Consider the following 23,007-nt stretch of genomic DNA (forward strand, 5'->3'; position numbering starts at 1 on the left):
GGAATACTTATCCATCAAGCAGCGTATATTGAAAAATTATTAAAACGCTTTAATATGGATAAAGCTTATCATTTGAGCACCTCAATGGTTGTTCGGTCTCTTGATCCAAAAAAGGACCCATTTCGTCCTAAAGAAGAAGATGAAAAGATACTTGGTCCTGAAGTACCATATCTTAATGCCATTGGAGCCTTATTATATTTGGCCCAATGCACGAACCGGATATATCCTTCGCAGTTAATTTATTGGCCCGATTTAGCTCTGCACCAACCCGTCGCCATTGGAACGGAATCAAACATATACTCCGTTACTTATGTGGAACTAGAGATTTAGGATTATTCTATTCTGTCAAATCCCCTAAAAATCCTAGTTTGGTTGGATATGCAGATGCTGGTTATCTTTCTGACCCCCATAAGACCCGTTCACAAACGGGATATGTTTTCACTTATAATGACACAGCTATATCATGGCGATCCACCAAGCAGACCTTAGTTGCAACTTCTTCAAATCATTCAGAAATTTTAGCTCTCTATGAAGCCAGCTGTGAATGTATATGGTTACGGTCTGTCATCCATCATATTCATAATGCATGCAGTCTTCCTTCTACAACAAACACTCTTTCCATATTATATGAAGACAATGCAACATGTATAGCCCAAATTAAAGGTGGGTACATCAAAGGAGACAGAACCAAATATATCTCACCGAAGTTCTTTTACACTCATGAGCTCCAGTAGAGTAAAAAGATTGATGTCAAACAAATCAGATCTAGTGAAAATCTTGTAGATTTGTTTACTAAGACACTACCGACATCAACATTTGAGAAGTTAGTGTATAATATCGGTATGCGACGGCTCAATAAGCAACCAAGTTAACCCTACTACAAAGAGGGGGAGCGTTCATCAGGGGGAGCATTCATCAGGCAAAATTTTGAAGTTTATCCAATATTGGACAAAAGGTGCACTGTACTCTTTTTCCCTTCACTAGGTTTTGTCCCACTGGGTTTTCCTAGTAAGGTTTTTAACGAGGTAGTTTAAGCACGTCAAACGCCAACTTACAGGACATTTAATAATTATGTTTTTTTGCTTTGGTTTTTATCCCACTGGATTTTTCCTTAGCAAGGTTAATATAATTATCTATAAGTGGTGAAAATCCAAAGGAGAGTGTTATATATGTGGTGGATTTTCCGCCACGTAGGCAAGTTGACAAATTAGTGTGAATGCAAGAAATTAAGCATGCATTAAAGTCAAGGAAGGGGGGCAGCAGGCTTTCTATATAAAGCCTTCTCCTCTCATTTGTACTGACGCCTTTTCTCAATTAATTGCAGATTACTTTTCTTTCTTCTCTTCATCCGGGAAAGCATTTTCCTTGAATAGCTTCTGCTCTTCTTCTCCTCTCTTTTCATTTTTACTTTACTTTCATTATACTTACATACTTGATTATTAATTTTATAACACTTAGCACATTTGTAGTTCTACAAAAAGCAACACTTCATATATTCAGCCTGTCACAGTCTGATATTGAATGGGCCATTAATTAAAGGGAAATTAATTATCAGGGCTCCAACTTAATACATGTTTTCCCAAATTATCTTATAACTTTAGCTTTTCAAACTTATCTTCGTCTTTATATTCATCTAAAAATCAATTTAAAATTAACAAAAAAATCATAAATGATAATCATCTTAATTTAAATAAATAATATTTTATTATATAATTTAATATTGATAAATTCTATTTTATTAATTTATAAGTTGTTATAATTTTTATAATTAATTTAGTTATAAAAATAATTTATTTACGTTAACTTTACTTTATAACAAAATAAATAAATAAATAATAAGAAGATACGCATGAAGTAGGTGGGATTTTTTTAATTTACTTTTGAATATGTTATAATATTTTTTATCTTATGTTAACATACTTGAACTTAGGCCAAAGGACTTATTCCCACAAAAGTTCTGTTGTAATCCCAAATGTTTATCTATTAATTAAAAAAAAACTTAAGCACCTATCATTCTATTAAAATTCATTGATAAAATTAAAAATAAAAATATTGTTTATTAAAAATTAAAAATTTATCATATTTTCTCTTATAAATTTAAAAGTCCAATAATTTTTTTCATACTCAAAGTTTAAAAAATTATTATTTCTGTTTTAGAGTTTGTATTTTTTCCTTTGTTGTTTCACCAGTGATCAAAATTGACCAACCTTCATATCAATGCTCTTCCTAACTCTTGGATGATGATGAATTATTGACACAACTTTGATATATGTGTCGTATAGAGCTATGTCAATGAATCATCTATCGACCTCTATTTGATCAATGATTCATCGTTTTCTAAGAGTTGGGAAGAGTGTCAGTATGAAGGTTGACTAACTCAGGTTATCGAAGAAGTAATAAGAAAAAAATGCAAAACTCTAAGGGGAAATGACACTTTTTAAACTTTAGGGGGAGAGAAAATTGTTAAATTTTTAAACTTAAGAGAAAAATATAGTAAAATTTATTTTTTTAATATTTTTTGCTCAATAATATTTTTATCTTTATTCTTGATAATAAATTTTAACAAATAAATATGTATTTGAGTTTTTAAAAATTAATAAATAAAAATGTATCTTTTCACTAAACCTAGGTGGAAAATAGACACTAGACCTATGTTAATAATTGAGTGAAATAAAATAATTTCTAATATTTTACAAGGTAATTCACCTGCTCTCCAGCCTGTTCACTTTACCATACCAGAAAGGTTGGTTGATTATTTTTCATTCAAGTTTGATGAATGGATAAATTTTTGTTCCTTAAATTTCAAGTTCATATTTATCATTTATTTTTGTTTGTAAATTTATCAGGATAATGTTATATGTATAAATTTTTAGTATATAATTTATGTACATAGTTGATATATCATTATTTAAATAAGTGTCATTTTATCTTTAATTTAAAATGATCTATCATATAATAATATATTTTTTGTAAATATGAATCGCACATAATTTTATTAAGTTTTATAAAAATAATTATTTTGTCTTTTTTATTAAAATTATAAAATTATTAATTTAAAATTTTATTTAAAACTTTTATAAAAAATTAAAAATTTAATCAATTTTAAAATATTATATTCTGCCCTAATTTTTGTTTTTTAAAATTATTAAAAATTTAAAAAACAATCCTAAAATTTTGCGGTAAGGCGAATTTGGCAGTTCAAGAAATATGGTGAATATTACGGGGAAAACCCTTTTAAGATTCTGCAACGTGTTCAAATGCCCAGAAGAGTACATTGTTAAATTACACGCGCGACTATGATTATCTCCCTGCTGTAACTTTTACTTGGCAAAACAAACATTGTTACTTGAAATCAAAGTAATCTGACCCGGCTCATTTTCTCTCTCTATAAGTGTCTCTTCCAAGATCTTTCGCTTTCTTCATCTCGCTTTCTTTCCGATTTCGAATCTCCCGATTTCCGTTTGGTTTTCTTTCCGAAACTTTGACATTTTCATAATTGTCGGCTGATCGATTCTTTAATCGATTCGATTCATCGAGATTTTGAAGAAAATCGGATAAAGGATTCTGCATGAGCTGGTTGAGAAAGCTGGGCTGCTATTTGTTGTCCTCGAATTCCAACCATTTCATTACGTGTCTCTTGGTTTTCATCCTTCATTACTCCCCGCAATTACCTCCGTCATTATTTAATTTTGCAAAGGAACCAACTGAGCCATTATTGTTAATCAACAGAAGCAATTATTTTCAAAATATTATTAATCCTCTGTTAATAGTATCGCCTCAGCATGGAATCAACAAACAGGAGTAATCGTCAATCAAATAGAGGTTGGTAATGATTAGATTGTTTTTACAGTTTTTGACTGCTTCGTTTTATTATTTCAAGTGTGACGGTGGCATGATCAAATTTTGTTTGGATGTGTCGTGAAGCTCTTTGCCATTCGAAAGCGGAGAGGAGGCAGGCCAGGTCGCCATCTGTTATTGTTATCGGCGGTGGCATGGCTGGAGTTGCCGCGGCTCGTGCTCTCAATGATGCGTCATTTAAGGTAAAATATTATTAAATTTTTATACATCGATGATTCATTTTTTAAGACTTCATGTGTGATTATATTTTCCTGTTCTACTTGTACCCTATCTATGTTTATTTGTTTATTAAAACTGGGAGCTCATTTTTTCAATTAGATTGGCCGTAAAAGTCCACGCAAATTTTCATTGTTGCCGTTTGATTTCGACTAATAAAAAGAAATGTTTAATATTTACTCGCCATAAAGTCAAGGGGAACTTTTTTCCTATAGTGATTAATTGTTTACAGCAATGATTTTAAAATTGAATCAATTGGCTAACAAGTTTATGGTTTAACTGGTTTAATATGTCCAATCAGTCAATTCAATCTATTATCAAATTATAATAAATTTTTTAAAAATAATATTAGAATAATTGATATATTTTGCACCTGGATAGAAAAATCAAAATAAAGAGTTTCTATTGCTCAAACATTTGCAAAAAAAAATTAATCAGGATATCCAAACAAATAGTAATTAGAGCATATCATTTTCAAAGAATGATAATTATTTACCAAATCTCAATGAAACAATTAGATTAAAAAAAAAGTATTCATCTCAGGATATAGAAAAAAAATTCTACAGACTATTGCCTAATCAAAGTTCTTTCACATTTCATAAAATAGTTATTTAAATGGATATGAGATGCGCTTTTTTCTTTCTTTGTCATTTTATTTTTGATCTTATATTTTCTTTACAAACTTTTAAAAATTGATCTACTCTAATCTAAAATAATTAAATTACTAAAAAATAGTCAAATTTTCTAAAAATAATCAAACTTTGGTCAAACTTGATTTAGTTGGTTTTAACCGGTTCACCAATTTTGATTGGGTTTAACCGAGTCAAAATCTAAACCAATTTTTAATGTGAATTGGATCGAACTTAGAGCTGGTTCCTGCTTCAACCAGTTTAATTAGCCAGTCCGATCCGGTTTTCAAAACCTTGGTTTATAGCCTTCTCATTAGTTTAGCTATCCAACTCTTTTGAGAAGTATAGCTTCAAACTGTCAGCTTTTACCTGTTGAGATTTAACTGATTTTGCCATTGTTAGGGGTACAATGAGTCAATGAAAAGTGCTCCATACTTGCAATTTTTCTTGCTGACCCTTTGTTTGAAGCGTTCTCAATGAAAACCGTCTCCATTGTCTACCTGTTAAGAAATCAAGTAGTTAACTACACCTCTTAATTGATTAGTGCCTAAAGGCAATACTGGTTTGGCCCTAAAAATATTTTTAAAGATTTGCTTTTAAGACTCTTTTTCATTTCATGGGCAGGTTGTCCTTTTGGAATCTCGGGATAGACTTGGTGGTAGAGTTCACACTGACCATTCGTTTGGTTTTCCCATTGACCTGGGTGCATCATGGTAATTTTACTTTCCCTTGAAAAGTAAATCTCTTAGTCGTTTCTCTTAGTGTAACAAGTTTTAGTCTCCAATATTGATGTTTCAGGCTGCATGGAGTCTGCAACGAGAACCCACTCGCACCTGTGATTGGGAAACTAGGGCTACCTCTATACCGCACAAGCAATGATAATTCTGTCTTATATGACCATGATTTAGAAAGGTGAAGATATATGAAATTTGTTTCTTTAGGTGCCTCTAGTTTGATATTATTTTCGCTGGTTTGGCCTGGTTATAGTTACCTTTGAATCATAGTTCAATTCATGTATAGGAGCCTAATTAGAATCGATAGCTTATTATCTGTTGGATTGTGTATGTTTAAATGAACGCGACCATTTTGTATAGTTAAATTCTTAAACCAAAAACATCCTGGTTTCTCTGTTGTATGAAAATATTTCATTTTTGTTTGGCTAATTTCATAAACTAAAAAAACGACCTGGTTTCATTTTGGTTACTTGCAAACCCTAAGCTAAGAATACAACTAAAATATTGATGTATAGCGATACTAGTGTTTACTTGATTTTAAAATCATAGAAGCATAATGGGCTAGTAGCCATCAAATATTATGAATATCAAAGTGACAGATTATTTCTATGTGATTGTGTCATCAAGGCTTCATTTTATTTCTACAATTTTTTTCAATATATTAAAATATTTCGTTCAAATTCTCCCAAGTGAGCAAAAAATTTTGTTTGAAGCTATCACCGGATTAGGCTGAGCACATATTCTTTTTGCAGCTATGCTCTTTTTGATATGGATGGGAACAAAGTTCCTCCAGAATTAGTCACTAAGGTTGGGGAAGTTTTTGAGATCATTTTGGCAGAGGCAAGTTTTCTTCATTGTTTAATTTTTTCTCTTAATGTGTACTGTTATCACAAGCTTGAGCTGAGCTATAATATAGTATCCTTGTGGATTGACCTTTGGGTCATCCTAGCCAAGGTTTGAGGAGAATATTGCTTTTTTGCTCCACTTTAAGGGTTGTTTTTCTTTTATTAATTAAGCTTCTTTAACTTATTTTGTGTTTTGCGTTGTGCTTTATTATGAGTTACTTTTCTTAAATACAGACAGGTAAAGTAAGAGAAGAATTCAGTGAAGACAAGTCAATAGGACACACTATATCAATTGTTTTTGAAAGGAGGCCAGAATTAAGGTTGCAGCAGCATGCTTTGAGCTCTCTTTAATCTTTGTTAAAGTTAAAGAATTTGAGTTACTGAATTTTGTTTGAACCAACAGGTTAGAAGGGCTTGCCCATAAGGTGCTTCAATGGTATTTATGCAGAATGGAAGGTTGGTTTGCTGCAGATGCTGATAGCATCTCAGTTAAAACCTGGGATAAGGAAAGTTTGCACTAGAGATTTTTTATACTTCACTGAATTTGTGTGTGTTATGAGAGTTTCTTGGCATGGTCAACTGAGTGAATAAAATAGAAATTAGGCTGTTCAATTAAGAATCACTTTATTTAGTATTACTATGTTGCTACTTAGTTGGTGCCTTCTCTTCTTTCTTTCTCTGTTTTTCTCTCGTGCTTGTTCTGGATGTTAAATATTAAAGCTGCTTGTATTGTCATCAATATTTTTCTGATGTATCAACACTTATATGCCTGATGATTTTAATTATAATGCAAAGTCATGATAGCAGATCTATTTGGCGTTAAGTGTTGTTTTGGCACATCTTTCTCCCAAAATTGTATAACATATTGTAAATACATCAACCAATGGGTTGTTGATTTAATTGCATCTTTATTGAATAGGGTCAACTTAATGCAACTTGGTGTGTCCTAAACTCTCTGAATTGTTTTTCATATATTAAATTTCCAAGCGATGGAGTTAAGTTACAATGGTTGACCCATGGATAAGTTTGTAACCTTTGATATGTTAATAGATACATCTACAGTGGGTGAGCTCATCTTTCATATGTTGATTGTTCTTTTATAATATGGTATGAGCTACAAGCTATTGCATACTCTGATTCACTCAAATTTTAGTATTGATTTTTTTTTTTTTATGTACAGGAAGTTCTGCTCCCCGGTGGTCATGGGCTCATGGTTAGGGGCTATCTTCCAGTTATAAACAGCCTTGCCAAAGGCCTCGACATCCGCTTAGGCTGCAGGTATGGATTATTTTTCTAAAGTAATCTTCAAGTTGCACATTGCTGTGGTATCACAGGACTTGTTTCAGGCACCATGTCTTGACCTGATTTCTTTACAGGGTTAGTAAAATTGATAGACGTTATAATGGAGTGAAGGTAACTGTAGAAGATGGTACTACATTTGTGTCAGATGCTGCTATTGTTGCCGTTCCTCTTGGTGTTTTGAAGGCCAGGGCAATCAAGTTTGAGCCAAGGCTTCCAAACTGGAAGGAAGCAGCCATTGATAACCTTGGTGTGGGAATTGAAAATAAAATAGTGTTGCATTTTGATATGGTGTTTTGGCCAAATGTGGAGTTCCTGGGAGTGGTTGCAGAGACATCTTATGGATGCAGCTACTTCCTAAATCTTCACAAGGCAACAGGTCATCCTGTCCTTGTTTACATGCCTGCTGGGCAGTTGGCCAAAGACATTGAGAAAATGTCTGATGAAGCTGCTGCTAATTTTACTTTTATGCAACTCAAGAAGATCCTCCCTGATGCATCTGTCCCGGTAATACCACTGCATACAAATTTATTATACTGCTTAAGGTTTCCTACTTATTTATTCTTCAATTTTGTATTAGTTAATTCAAAATCTTATTCTATATTTTAATGATGCAGATTAATTATCTTGTTTCTCACTGGGGCACAGATGTTAACTCACTTGGCTCCTACAGCTATGATACAGTAGGCAACTCTGATGATCTGTATGAAACACTTAGGATTCCAGTGGACAACCTATTCTTTGCTGGGGAGGCAACAAGTATTAGCTTTCCAGGGTCGGTGCATGGTGCATACTTAACCGGACTGATGGCTGCTGAGGACTGCCGGATGCGTGTCCTGGAGCGGTATGGGGAGTTAGACTTGTTCCAACCAGTCATGGGTGAGGTGTCTCCTCTTTCGGTACCACTTTTGATCTCTCGAATGTGATTCTAAAGTTTCCGGAACCCTCTCGATCCTCTTAGATTGATAGTAGATGGTTGTAGATATGTAAACATGGGCTTTGGCTAACACACAATTGCTGCATTTAGTGTTGGTTTCCATTGACCAATCGTTCTAAGAAATGGTTAACCTGTGTAGTTACCACTACGTGAGATATCTACATGTATTGTTATTTGGACAAGAATAATAAAAAATAAAATTTGAATTTAAATAAAAGTGTCACTTTTGGACAATTTGCTGATATGACTAATTAGATATTGTTGGTTTAGTTTAATTGTGAGCGCTTGTTTTGGCGTGGGTGTATTTACGTGATGGATGCATTATTTTTTTCCTTTTTGAAGCTTGCTTCTAAGATCGATGACGAAAATATTTTTCCATAGGGCTGGTGCTGCCGGCACATTAATGAAATGTTATCTATTTATTTATGTGTTTCAGGGAGGCATTATTTAGACAATAAAAATGTATATACAAGCTTTTAAATATATATAATGATTTATCGTATAACATTTAATTATATGATAATATATTATATATATTTATTTATATATTTGAAATTTATTCGATTATTTATCAAATTTCATAGAGGTGATTACAGATCATTTTAAACGTAAACAAATATTGTAATATTTTGAAATTATTTATTTGTTGAACGACATTAAATATGAGCCTAAAGTTGGGATTAAATATTATTGTGGCTATTTTCATATAAAATAAAATTAGTTTGATAAATTTTAATTATATTTAAATTAAATTATTTTTTATCCAAATCAAATTTAAATTAAATTAAATTTGATTTATACCTATTCTTAGTTGTTCCGATAGCCAATAACGTCATATTTGGCACATGACGCTTTTCAATTATGGTCAAAAGGCATGATCCTCCTGTCGCCATTGAGAAGGGCAACAGGACCTGATTTGGCCTCCTGTCCTGCTGCTCCAATCACATTGCGATTGTCGGATCTTTTATAAAGGTTAATTTGTCAGGTTTTAGAGTTGGAGGGGTTAGAAAGGGAGAAGATTTTAGGATTTAAAGGATAAAATAGTCCTTGTCTATTTTAATAGATTATTAATAAAAATTAACAGCCTTTAATGGATCATCAGGGGGTTCACTCCTGTTTCGGATATTGGCAGGTTATCAAAGAGGATGTAAGATAAGACAACAGCTAATAACAAAATCTATCTTATAAAAAAGACCTAGACTTAAGTTATCCAAATTTTATTTTATTTTATTTTTTGTTGAAAAAAAAGTCGAAAACATACAAGTACTGCAGGTAAAGAAAGGAAAAAAAGAAAAACAGCAGAACCTCCACTTTCTTGATGATCGTCATTAGTCTCCAAATTCACATAACATTCAAACACTTTAGCGTTTGGCTGAATTAGCCGTCCGAATCCAAACTCTAATGTTATAATAATACCCATGTGTTTGATATTGTAATTGAAATGTAAAATTTAGTAAATGACACACACAATCACTCTCTTCCCTTCGCTTTTAAATATCTTGACACCCTCATTTCTCTTTGTTCTTTGTTGTTTTTTGTCTCAGTAGAATTGATTGGAGTTATGAAGAGATACAGGAATGGCGATATCTGGGATTTCGAGTCCGGGCAGGGTGGAAGAGAAGTTATTTTGGGGCTGGATGGAGGCACCACCTCAACTATCTGCATTTGCATGCCCTTAATTTCCTTGTCCGACCCTTTCCCTGACCCTCTTCCACTTCTTGCTCGTGCTGTGGCTGGCTGCTCCAATCACAATAGCGTCGGCGGTACTACTTCATTTTCTGTTTTGCTCATTGGCATTGGATTTGATTTCCAATTGGAATGTGTCTCGAATTTTTTTGACAGTTAATTTGTTTAATTCTTTTGTTAATTAGTTCTGAACGATTTTTATGCTTTTGCAATCGAGGATTCCAATGGTTGCGTTGATTTAAGATTTTTGAATTTTTAATGTGTTTGCTTTGGTATGACATTGCTACAAAATTAATTTTGTGATGTTGTATACTAATTTGGAGTCACATAAGCTAAAACAGATTTTAAAAGTATTGCTTTTGTGCTTTTAGCATGATTTTATAACAATCTGAGAATCATCCTGACTTATAAATCCTTCTATTGATGTCTTCAAAGAGGGTCTTACTTCAGAAAAAATAAAAAAAGATCCTGGCTACATTTGAGGTGGACAATTGATTAGGAGGAATCTTCAATTTGGTAAATCTGGCTATGCTAGGGTCAATGTGGGTGCTGGGTGGGAAGAAGTTTATGAAATTTCCTATGAGGTTTAGGGTTGATAATGGTTTGTGAGAATGAAGTAAACCATTTAAATATGTTGGCAATTTGTCAAATAGTTTGCTTCGTCTTTTTTGCTGGTGTTATGTGTTTGAAAGACACTAAGTTATTGACACTTGCTATTCAATTGTTGCTTATCTTTTCCAGTATGGTCCTAGTTTTTCTCTATATAAGCATTGTTGAGTGATTCTCTTTTCTGTGTTCTCTCAATGTTCAAACGATGAAATGTTAGATCTTAGTTTTTCTTTTTGGTGCTTCTCTTCTTGGTTATCATTCACTTTAGTAGCATCAATTTTCGTGTATCTTATACATAACTACTATGCAACAACTTAAGATCTTATGTGTATGGCAATACAAGGATAAAACATATGAAGAGCATTTTATTCTCAGTAAAACTTGAATTGGTTTTATTTTACAGAAGATGCCGCACGGGAGACATTGGAGCAAGTAATGGCTGATGCCCTTTCACAGTCAGGTTCCAATCGAGCTGCAGTTCGAGCTGTTTGTCTTGCAGTGTCTGGTGTTAACCATCCCACAGATCAGCAAAGAATACTAAATTGGCTTAGGTTTGCTCAATAAGTACATTCTTTTTTTTCAACATGGTCATTAATTAGGATTTGGATTTTAAGGATAGTACAAGTTGGGGTGGTGTATTAATATGGTAAATATTGTAAAAATGTGTGGAACACAGAATGCATGCCTTCACAAACTTGTGATAACATGGTTCATTGTAAAATAGGTCAACAAACAACTTTATATAAAGGATTAAAATGACTTGGTAAGGTAGATTATATTATTTTTCCCTTCTTTTGGGCTGGCAACTTCAGGCTTTGCTGCTTAAAAATTATTTAGTTGTAGCTGTCTATAATGCCATGATAATATTTTTACTTTTCTTGTTCTACATTTGAATATTTGATTTAATAGTCATTTCCTAAGTTTTTTAGTGTGTTGATTTGTGCAGATATATATTTCCCAACAATGTAAGGCTATATGTCCATAACGATGCTGTGGCAGCTTTAGCTAGTGGAACAATGGGAAAGCTTCATGGATGTGTTCTAATTGCTGGTACAGGGACAATTGCTTATGGATTTACAGAAGATGGCAGAGAAGCCCGGGCTGCTGGTGCAGGACCTGTTCTAGGTGATTGGGGAAGGTATATACTTGTAACAGTTCTAGCTATCAAGGCTATCTTTTGGTTATGCAAAATGAATTTCTTTAAGTGACAAATTGTTGATTCATTGCATCAAATGATCCATGTGGATCAAGATGAGATTGCTTTGTTAGGCTTTATAAAGTATCACTTCATCCTTTGGCACATAACATTCTGATTCTCTTCAGTTCTGGCAGAATGGATAATGATGGACAGTTTTTATTTCTTATTTTTTTGTCATTGGTTGGAGAAGATATTACTCTCAGAAAAAAAAACCAATAGTCCTGACATTCTAAGAAAATATTAAATACATACGTAAATTAATGCCTTTCCATAATCCTAAAAGAAGAGTTGTAGTTTTTTTCGTTTTTTTCCTCAAATTAAGTGCCGCATAGGGGTGGACTTTTTGATATTGGACAAATTTAGACGTAGAGAAAAAACATGTAGATTTTGCTATTTTATCAAGATTTTTGATATGAATTTTGTTGGATGGTGAAATTTAAATAATTTATGGAGTTGATAATGGTATGTGAACAGCAGCATGAATAATAACTGTCCATATGATTTTGAAGAAAAAATTATATTAATGATAAGGTAAGACCTTGCAGAAGCAAACTTTTTGTTGATATACTTTTTGAGAATGTTACTTTAATTTTTCTGTGTGTTTATGCATCTGCGTATTTGTTATATCATCTACTTTATAAACTGATCTTTGATTCACTTGCAGTGGATACGGTATAGCTGCACAGGCATTAACTGCAATAATAAGGGCTCATGATGGTCGTGGCTTGAATACAAAGCTTACATCAGATATCTTAAGGACACTTCATCTTTCTTCTCCAGATGAATTAATTGGGTATATGTTCTATAAGTAATATCTATTTTGTGCGGTAAAAGATTGTTATATGCATTCTCACAATCTTAGCAATCTACAAGATGAGAAAACTGATTTTGATCTGGCATGATGTACCTATATGGTCTTCTATTGGAGAGGTCACCTCAAACGTTATAACTATCCTAACCATTTCATTCTAGAGATGTTATGGTTCATTCTACTTTCCCAAAATCCGTGTTTTTTGCCAACCTCTCCTGAAAGCAGCTTGATCTTACTCCTTTTGCTACCTAATAGAGGAATATTTTTCTCCATAATTCCTCATTTGTTCTCCACCTCCGTGCTTGCCTTGTCCCTATTCTTGGCTTTGCTCTAATTTCTTTACAATTCTTAAGTTATATAGCTGGCATATTGTCACATTCTCTTCTATAATATTGCATGATTCTTCTCTAAATTACCTCTGTGTTTTTATCTCGTTATTCTTGTAAAAGGTGCCAATTCAAAGTTAGCATTTGCTGATTTTAATTTTGTTGGTTGTTTCGTGTAGCTGGGCCAAATGCTAATGTTGTTAAATGTCCAGTGCGTACATACCCTTTGTGATGTAGCCTATTTTTTATGTTTTTGTGTGAAATGTATTTAAGGATAAATGAATGGGTCGATAGAAAATTTTTGGAATTTTAATTGATGTACATCAATCTTTTAATTTTTTTTTTTTTAATGTAACAATTCAAAATTGTTTAGGAGCAGCAGATGTGGTTCACCAGCTATCTATATAGAATTCATAGTTACAAAAGAAATTATTTTCATATATCTTCTTCAGAAATTGGATCTGTACTTCCCTTGACATATTGAAATTTCTATAATGTTTCAAAAACTTGTTCTCTCACTGGTATCTAGGTGGACCTATGCTGATCCGTCTTGGGCTCGCATTGCTGCACTTGTCCCAGTTGTTGTATCTTGTGCAGAGGCAGGTGATGAAGTTGCAAATAAGATATTGCTAGATTCAGTACAAGAGTTGGCTTTAAGTGTGAAAGCTGTTGTTCGGAGACTTGGTTTGTGTGGTGAAGGTATACTAAAAATTTAAAGTATATGTGCCTCCTTTTGTTTTGTGTTTTTGAAAATGTGGGCTTTACAGTTGATACTTTGTATAAAAGCATTTGACTTTTCTCTTTAGATATTTTGTTGCATGTCAAAAAAGGAATTTGATAAAATGTCCAGAGAGAAAAAATTTTCAACGCTTCTACCCCAATTCAATTTGATCATTGTGGTTTGCATTTGTGAGCCTGGATATTGCATAGTGTACAACCTAGGTAACTTAATCATGTTATTCAAACTGAAACTGAAATGATAAGAAATAATGTGTTTCAAATGTGTGAAGTTTGCTTTGTTCTGTGAACTGGGGCCTTACTGCCTTATTTTCCAGAAAACTTTGTGAAACATAATATCCCAAGTAGGTGGGCTCTGAGGAGATTTGAATCCTTGACCTCTTAGTTGTAACCAAGGGGTTATACTACTAATCTCTATCCATAATAAAGAGTAATTGGGAGAATTTTGTACTTGCAAATAATAAAGGGTAGCTTCTTATGAAGAAGGAAAAGAAGTAATAACGGATAACTGTGTCGTTATGATAGCTCTACCATGCATTCTTTCTTTGTGTTGGGTCTAACTCTGAATGTTTGTGAATAAATCATTGCAGAAGGAAAAGATTCTTTTCCTTTTGTCATGGTTGGTGGTGTTCTTGAAGCAAACAGAAGGTGGGATATAGGAAAAGAAGTCATAAAATGCATCACTAAGGAGTTTCCTGGTGCAGTTTCAATTAGACCAAAGGTATGTATCTAAACTGTTGCAATTTAATCATTCCAGCAGCTGCATTAACCATTAAGTATGTAATGCAGGTAATAATTGTAGACATGGGCTTTTACGAAGTATCAGGTCTTGATTAACATAAGTTAAGAAACTATTAAGCTGCTGGAACTGATTTTCATGTGTAAAGATCCTGGTGAAAATTTTCACAATTAAGAACCTGAGGGAAAATAACTATATCTTAGCAACATAGCTCAAGGGTAGGAAGAAGCAATGATACAGAGGCACAAGGAAAAAGATTTCTTATCCAGACCTGCATATATGAGACTGGCTTTTGTTGTTTGAATGGATAGACTCTGTCGTTAAAGTGAATTGGTCTATAGAGTTTATTATGTGTAGTTCCACTTAGAAACACAAGTACATTAGTCTAATCATAAAGTGCGGTTACTGATTTTGCCTAGAGTAATAATCTGAAGATAGAAATTAAATATCTAACCGATTTATCTTTTACCTTTATTGGATTGGGTATGCATGCAATTTCTTCTTTATTGTTGATATATACAAATTCGAGGTATTGTTTGACATCAGGTTGAGCCTGCTGTGGGGGCAGCATTGCTGGCTTGGAATACATTTATGAATGAAAGATGATCTCATGTTGATTCCAGAAGAGTTCAATTGTACAGTAGCAAGGACTAATTGGGAAGGAAAAAAGGGCTGCGGAAAAAAGAAAGAGTGATTGAAACATATGTTTCTCCATACATGGTTAGGTATTTAAATGAATTTTTAGTGTTGGTAGATTGATGTTTTCAAATTATTATTATTATTTTGTCAATTTCATACTTGTGTTAGCTTCTTAAGTTAGTATTTGCTCATGAAAGTGTAAGAACATACTCGTCTCAATATTATGAAAGCATGCGCTCTGCTTGTCTTGCATTTGCTTTATCTGTTGTCAGTGTTACCATAAGATCATTAACCCTGAAACTAGCAATTGAAACAATATATACATATATATATATATATATATATATATATATATATATATATATATATATATATATATATATATATATATATAAACTAGAGGTAAGGAAAATCGGAGTACAGCATTTGTAATCAACAGAAGATTTAAGTAGTGAATTGGACGAAGAGATGCCAATAATTGGGCATAGCCCATTTCACAGAGCAAATTATCAGGACAACCAGCTTGGTTGTGTTGAGTTGAAATCAAGTAGGGCATAAAGGTTGTAGTATTGCAGGACAACACCGTATTGGCTCCAACTTGTGGACAAAAATGGCTTCGGCCACAAGAGCGGACCACCAATCTGTCTACATTTCAACATCAAAGACAAAATAGGCAAGAGATATCTCTTAAAACTAGAGAATTGTCCACCGCCATCTTTGGGTGGCATATATTATATTCTCTATTTACAAGGTTAGATATGGTTATTATTACTATGGGTCCAGTCCAAGTAACCCAACTTGCCTGGACAGATAATACGGCTCAAAAAGCTTCCCTGAAAATGAGTATCTTTGTTGGGTTAAAATGAGGGAAAAAAAAAAGTAATAAGAAGTGGAAACAAAAGATATCTTTGATGATGAGGGGGAATAGTGAAGAAGATGAGGATGATGTCATTTTAGAGCTGGAAGTACATATAAGTGTAAACCAAAATTTTGGGGTCCAAATGGTGGGAAGGTGGCCTGGTGGGACTGGGATCAATCTCAATGCAAATGGTTCTCAAGTTGGGAAATAAGACAATGGACATCATGCCCACTTGCAAAAATAAACAATATTTATCATGTTGCATTTTCTTTATATTAAGAATTTAATTTGTTGGTGAGGAAAAATGCATGCAGGAAAATGTTGAATTAATAAATACGTACATCACGTTTTATTTGCCAACATACACGGGGATAGATATAGATGATTGCGTGTACAGCCACGGGTGAACCAATGAAATGCATATCTTTGCGGTGGTCATAATTTCCACACCCTCGTTGAGCAATTTTTTCAACTACAAATAATTTAATCTACTCCGTAGCTCACCTAGACTGGTTGAAATATTAGGTGAAAAAGACAGTTGTAATTTAGTAATAATTTTGAATGGGATGTGACAACTTTTTTTTATCAACTTCAATGAGGTCTCAATTTGTCCAGACAAAGCGGGATTTGACAAGCCATAAGTGAAGTGATTTGGAAAGGAAAGGACGGTGAATTGGAACTATGATAACAAGTTAGTCAACTGTTAGCCACCACTTTACCTAAATAAATAGAGAATACAGCTTTAAAATCTTAATGAAAATATATGTAACACTATTTATTAACTGGGAGAAAGAAAAGAAAATAAACAACGATACATACATACATACATACATACGTACATACGTATCTTTTATTGCCAAGAGTGGAAAATCCATGCTGTGGCAAAAGATAGAGAATTTTGAAAGTAAAGAATACAAACACGAAACATAAAGCCAAGAACAAAAACCCTTTGTTTATTTTTAATCACGCATGGGGGGGTTTCTGCGCGCGGTGTTTGTGGGTGGGTGGGGGGCGGTTGGGTGTTGGAGCAGCTATACATTTGACAAATAGATTACTTGAGTGGTGGAGTTCAAAAGAAAAACAAACAGTGTAAACTATAAGATAAATTATTATAAAAATTATTCAGTTTTAAATACCCTTAAAATAATTATTTTAAAATATCATTTATATTATAAGTTATATTAACTAAAAAATAATAAGGGTATTTTAATCATATAATATTAATAAGGATAATAAAATTTTAATAAAATCAAATAATCATATTATTTTAATATTAATAATGAAAGTTTATTAGAATATTTTATTATATGACAATCAGATAAGATAATGTTAATAATATAAGGTATATTAATAAGAAGGTAATATTTCATTAATGCAAACCAATATTAAATTGTCTTGTGAAAGAAGCAGCAACAGCAAATATGAGGACATTTGAACTCAAGAAAGATCGGTCACAGCTCAACTTTCACCAAATGTACATCCTTGCTTGGGGTGGGAGAGAGAATTTTGGAGACAGGAATCTAGACAAGATAAAAAGAAAAAATATGGAACCTTTTTTAGATAACGAATCCAAAATGCGTATAATTCATAGTGAAATGATAGCAACTTTTCATTTAGGGTGTCTGCGGCCTGTCTCTGTGATTTACAGATAATGACTCTTAACACTTAATTAACCCTTAAACGGGTTTACTTAATTTAATTCCATTAACGTGGCAACTCTTGTCTTGTCAGAAATTTAATGTTGGTCGGCTGATGAGTCCCAAGCACCCACAACAACAAGGTAGCTTGCTCTTGCTCTTACTCTAACAGATGCATGCATGCATGGTATTCCAAGAATCACGTGGTGGAGTGGAGGTAGTTGGCTGCCTTTACTCTTTGACAATGATAGCATTTCAATTCATTTTTGTTTCATTTAATCAACTAAACAGTATGAAAAACCTGATAACTAATGGCTGCAGCTTGAAATGATCAGAGGTTTCCCTGACTGTAGGTAAACAAGAAGAAGAGACAGCTTGTCGAGAAGATTGAACAAATGTTATTACAGTTTTTCGTACTTGCAGTTTCAGCGATAGCAGGAGCTTTTACATGTTAATGCCAAGAAGGAAGAAATTGTAAGTAGTTATACATATTATGGAATGGCAGCACAATAATCTTGAATTTGCGATGGTAGCAGGAAAAAACAAATCCGGAGAAGGCGATTCCCATGTCTCAATCGATCCACGCTGCAGTAGTGAGTGAACGAATTGGCTCATTCGATCATAACTTAGCAAGTTCAATGAACCAATATGTGATTGAGATACATCAACTTTTGTGACAGTTGTTTGTTTCTGTGACAAATACCCATCAGAGCTTTTACTCCTTACCTATCCAGTGAGAACTTATAAAAGAGCAATTTAATGTAGGCAGTAGCTGCCAGGATGAACAAAGCTTTCACCATCTGGTTATGGTCCCATGATAAATATAGGGGGACCATAGGTATTTCACTTTCCTTCCTAGTTTTCTCACTGATTAACCTGTTAAAAATTGAGAAAACGGTGCTATAAAAAATGGGACACTTGTGGCGTTAGAGGAATGATAAGACAAATTTTACTAAATCTGGAGGAACAATGAACAACTTGAAAGGGTACTAGTAGAGTCACAAAACTGAATTCATGGTCTATAGTTCCTAAAAGTTTTGAAAAAGGGATTTATGATTTCATAAAATAAGTACTGTTCTGTAAGAATCGCATTATTGTGAAATAAGTAATGTTTACCTTGGAAGTTTAAATCCGCTTACAGAAAGTAACAGTATGATTCCTAAGAATAATGAAGCCTTTGTGATTCCAACAGTATAAAACATGGACAAAAGATTGAAATGATATACCTGTCTGGCCACTTGGGAGGCATTATCTGTTGCAGCTCCTCCAGTGAAGGGTCCACAACTAGTGCTAGGCAGAGACATTATTGGACTCTGCACTGTCTGAGGACCAAATCTGAACATGTTGATAGGCTGAAAGACATAAGCAAGAAAGTAATTGTAAAACTGTATTCAGTAGAAAGAACTAAGAGACATTTACATTCCTAAAAAGCAATAGAGGCAGATTATTTTTTCATTAGTGCATAAATAAAGCTGTGACAGACAATGAACAAACCTGAGAGGTCGTTTGCATAGGGTGAAACCCCATATAACGTGCATATTGATCAGAGAAGTTTGGATTCTGCATCTGATTTTGGTAATTAACCGAATTCAACATTGAATTTTGACACATTACAGCCTGATTGTGCGCTTGGGCTATAGACATGGATTGATCAACTAGAGAGACCCCAGACAAATGCATAGGATTGTTTATAGATGGCAACGGTGTCGGACCGATTCCCATTCCCATACGAGACATAAAATGCTGAACTCCTGGAAACATCATGGGGGTCATGCCACTTCCCATCCACATGACCTGAAACATCTAAAAAAAATTCTCAGTGACGTGAGAGACTAACGATATAAGGTAAACGCCTATAGGTTTCTGTGATATCATACCTGAAGTTGTAACTGGAGAGACTTCAAGTATTCAATTGCTTCGTCTAGCATTGATGCTTTATCTGTCTGCAATCAGAAAGTAAAAAAAAAGTTAGATGTTTCTTTTTTAATCTTTCGACTGCCTGATTCAATATGAAAAACTCAGCGAGGCCTCCAAGGAAATGAGTCAGACATTTTTTTTTTTTTTTACTTTGCCCAATCCATTATTTACTAGTTTCTCTTTCTTGTTCTTTTTACCCATTTTCTGACTTTCTCTGGCCATTCTTATAGCCTAGTCAAACTAAACAAGAATTTATCAGTGTATTTTCTCTTACTTGTTTGTCCTTTATATGCTAGGTCTAACTTCCTACGACCCATTTTTTATTCTACAGTCTATAATTTTTTCTACTCAGAAAACTTTCCCATTTTCCACACGCCATTTGCAAAAGAGTCAACTTTTGACTCGGTAGGAATGTAGACCAGATAATGGCTGATCTCGTTGACCGTAGAGTTTCTTGCTCACCGAACAAATGAGATATCATTTTCAGCATGGTTGTTTCTCAGGAATGATGAAAAAAGATTCAAAAGAAAGGTAATTACACCATGGGACTACTAGCTAATGTAGAAAATTTTCAACTAACAGATGGAAGTATAAAGTAAAAACACTGACGAAGATCAGCCAGAAAGTAAAGGAAGGACCTTGTTGCAGTGGGGTATGAGCTCTTGCAATGCCCTCATCTTCTCATTTATCCTATCCCTTCGTCTCTGCACATATGCAATTTCTAATATTCAATCACTAGTTCTTGCAATTTAAAACGTCAGAACAGTTCTCCTATCCTACCCTTTCTGAGAGATTGTGCACTTCAGCAGAACGGCTCCTGCGGCAAGAGCCAGATCTTTGGGATGATTTGTTCCCCCCTGCTGAATCAAGTTCAGCTGCCTATAACATTAAAAAATTAATTTGTAAATGGGACTGGATAAGAGTTAGTAATAATTCACAAGAAGAATAAGGAACAAGACTGTCTTACATCACTTTGGCAATCAGATTCCCTTGCATCTCTACTCTTCCTCTTGTGGCTAATCTCCCCAGTAGATTGTTTGCTTGTTCTATTAAAACTACTTCCAGATCCACCAGAAGAGGACGTAACAGTAGCTTCAAGTGTCTCAGTTTTAGCTCTCTCACTCTGACAAATTACTTTCTGAATGTCACTGTTGCAATTTCCAGGAGATATACTAGTAGTCACCGCACCATTGCTGGAACCTCGACTCATATCAAGATCATATGCAACCTGATTGCTACCGCAATGGCTTGACCCAACTGTCATCATTGAACACTCCCTGACCTCCCCATTTGTCATATTTCTAGTCCCTCTGTGAACAAACTGTCCATTAGAAGATCCTAGCTCGGCCATCAAGGGAGCTGCGGTTTGACAAAAATTAACAGCTTCCCCTAAACCGCCTAAATTTTTATCTTGTTGGACTGAATCATGACACTCAAATCTTGGAGGAGGCATTGCGTTCTTGTTTATTCCAGGGACAACCGGATTGGTAACATTTGAAGGTTGTGAATTTGTTGCCAAACCTGAAGCAGCAACTGTAACCAACTTTTCTTCTCCAAATTGTCTTGTGTGCTTATCAGTCTCCATCGGACCAGCCGGCAGTTCAGAGAAAAAATTCGAATAGAAGTCTTTCTCGAAGGAATCTTCAAGCGGGTATTGAACCCATGAGATTGTTTCATCATCCTGAATCAAATTACTTGAATTCCCATATGAAGCACTTTCCCTTGAATTTTGTTTTTGGACATGTCTAGACTGATTAGGATTCAGACTTGGTTTTCTCTGCGTTTGGCTGTTGAAAACTACCTGCCCATTTTCCCATAAGAGCTCTACTAGGTCATGTTCTGGCCTGTTAAATTTAATGAAAACCACAAAAAGGTAAATAAATTACAATACTTCATTTTTCTTCTGAAAGATAAAAAAGAAAAAATCAGCCAGGGTAACTTATGTTAAACTCAGAGAGAGAACAGACCAGATGGGTTTTTTCTGATTGGTGGTGACAGGAAGATCACCTTCAAAATTCCAACCAGGGATACATGGATTCATGGCTCAGTAATAAAGACTTCTGCATAACAAGACAGACAACACTACTAAATTAATCAAATTAATAAACATAATTGAAGCACTTTTTTATCATTAACAGTGTGAGAATAATATAAATTATACTACAGAATCCCACTAAACAAAGTAAAAATATTTTAATACTTAGTTGACTACTACGATAAAAAAACCAGAGAATTGGTACTATATATAAACGTTTTGTACCATATATAGAAGCATCTGAAGTAACAAATGAATGAATCTCTATTCCTAAAGAAGTAAGACTAGATTTTAATCATAATTAACTATCACTAATAGTTTAATGGTAAAGCAACTTTGGAACAAATAAAGAACTCCAAACTTCAAACCTTTTGTCAAATAAAGGGAAAAGAATGATTGGAAATTGAAGTAAAATCTTTAATCATGCAATTTCAAGCTTGTAGAAAAAGAAAAGCAGCTAAAGACAACAAGCCACCATTGAAGACCAAAAAGCCAAGAACTTGCGAAGGAGAAACAGTTTCATTTACAAAAACAAACCAGACAAAGAGAAGAAACAATTAACAACACTTTAAAAAACATACCCAGAATAGAAAATGTAAATGAAATCAAGCAAAGCTGACCAAAAGTTAAATCTACGACTTCTCTTTTACGGAAAACTGAAACACAATAGCACTTGAGTTGTGGTTTCTCTCTCTTTAAAAAGCTGCTGCTGATGTAGTTGCAAAGAAAATGAGAAAATTTAGAGAATCAAGACCAGCACTAAATGTCATTGAGTTCTGTAAACGTAAAACGATAAATGACCATTTCACTGATGTATACGTGGCAAAACATGAGAGGGTTATGGGGAAAGTGGGTCCAGTTACAGATAGGAAATCTACAACTACAAGGGCATTGAAGTTGTGATCTGAAAGTAAACAGAGGTAGTACCACGTGTGCAGTAACAGACTACATTTTATTGCACAATGATTAGAGACACTGTTGTCAGGATAAATGTTTTTTTGACAACTGATCCATTGGTTCTTCGGTAAAAATCTATATAAATGTGAAGATTGTGGTTTGGATAATTTTGATTAAAATAAAATAAAATAAAATATATATATATATATATATATATAAATATATATTTATTTGTATATTTAAATAAATGTATATCATATTATTCAATTTTTTTAAATAAAAATAAAACAATAGCACATTCATTACCTTATAATTGATATTTTAATCTCAGATTCTGATTATTTTATCATTCTCTGAAATAATTTTGAAATTTTATTCTGACCATTTGATTTTGCAAC

The 23,007-nt window shown here is 33.6% G+C and overlaps 3 protein-coding genes across 16 annotated transcripts; 2 read left to right on the forward strand and 1 right to left on the reverse strand.

The window, feature by feature from the left end:
* Positions 1 to 3,343: 3,343 nt before the first annotated feature.
* On the forward strand, positions 3,344 to 8,752 carry LOC123224436 (polyamine oxidase 2-like). The gene is made up of 10 exons (XM_044648091.1): positions 3,344 to 3,822; positions 3,925 to 4,040; positions 5,328 to 5,416; positions 5,502 to 5,615; positions 6,190 to 6,277; positions 6,517 to 6,602; positions 6,686 to 6,792; positions 7,467 to 7,560; positions 7,659 to 8,088; positions 8,199 to 8,752. The coding sequence occupies exons 1-10, from the start codon at positions 3,783 to 3,785 to the stop codon at positions 8,505 to 8,507; spliced, it is 1,473 nt and encodes a 490-aa protein (XP_044504026.1). The 5' UTR covers positions 3,344 to 3,782; the 3' UTR covers positions 8,508 to 8,752.
* Positions 8,753 to 9,729: 977 nt separating this feature from the next.
* On the forward strand, positions 9,730 to 15,525 carry LOC123222781 (N-acetyl-D-glucosamine kinase-like). 10 transcript variants are annotated; one of them, XM_044645740.1, is made up of 8 exons: positions 9,730 to 9,790; positions 10,063 to 10,281; positions 11,217 to 11,364; positions 11,760 to 11,951; positions 12,676 to 12,804; positions 13,678 to 13,847; positions 14,477 to 14,607; positions 15,172 to 15,525. In XM_044645740.1, the coding sequence occupies exons 2-8, from the start codon at positions 10,080 to 10,082 to the stop codon at positions 15,229 to 15,231; spliced, it is 1,032 nt and encodes a 343-aa protein (XP_044501675.1). In that variant the 5' UTR covers positions 9,730 to 9,790; positions 10,063 to 10,079; the 3' UTR covers positions 15,232 to 15,525. The 10 variants fall into 10 exon arrangements, with proteins under 10 accessions (XP_044501675.1, XP_044501676.1, XP_044501674.1 ...); XM_044645741.1 differs by having other exon boundaries at positions 9,765 to 9,790; positions 10,066 to 10,281; XM_044645739.1 differs by having other exon boundaries at positions 9,789 to 9,921.
* Positions 15,526 to 18,135: 2,610 nt separating this feature from the next.
* Positions 18,136 to 22,480, reverse strand: LOC123222870 (transcription factor PIF4-like). 5 transcript variants are annotated; one of them, XM_044645871.1, is made up of 9 exons: positions 22,294 to 22,479; positions 21,645 to 21,737; positions 20,645 to 21,521; positions 20,458 to 20,556; positions 20,316 to 20,381; positions 19,638 to 19,703; positions 19,255 to 19,563; positions 18,987 to 19,112; positions 18,136 to 18,636 (listed from the first exon to the last, which is right to left on the reverse strand). In XM_044645871.1, the coding sequence occupies exons 2-9, from the start codon at positions 21,716 to 21,718 to the stop codon at positions 18,625 to 18,627; spliced, it is 1,629 nt and encodes a 542-aa protein (XP_044501806.1). In that variant the 5' UTR covers positions 21,719 to 21,737; positions 22,294 to 22,479; the 3' UTR covers positions 18,136 to 18,624. The 5 variants fall into 5 exon arrangements, with proteins under 5 accessions (XP_044501806.1, XP_044501805.1, XP_044501801.1 ...); XM_044645870.1 differs by lacking the exon at positions 18,136 to 18,636 and adding an exon at positions 18,644 to 18,919 and having other exon boundaries at positions 19,255 to 19,554; positions 22,294 to 22,480; XM_044645866.1 differs by lacking the exon at positions 18,136 to 18,636 and adding an exon at positions 18,644 to 18,919 and having other exon boundaries at positions 22,294 to 22,480.
* Positions 22,481 to 23,007: the final 527 nt, after the last annotated feature.

This window comes from Mangifera indica, chromosome 8 (genome assembly GCF_011075055.1).
Source record: "Mangifera indica cultivar Alphonso chromosome 8, CATAS_Mindica_2.1, whole genome shotgun sequence".
NCBI classification, from domain to species: Eukaryota; Viridiplantae; Streptophyta; class Magnoliopsida; order Sapindales; family Anacardiaceae; genus Mangifera; species Mangifera indica.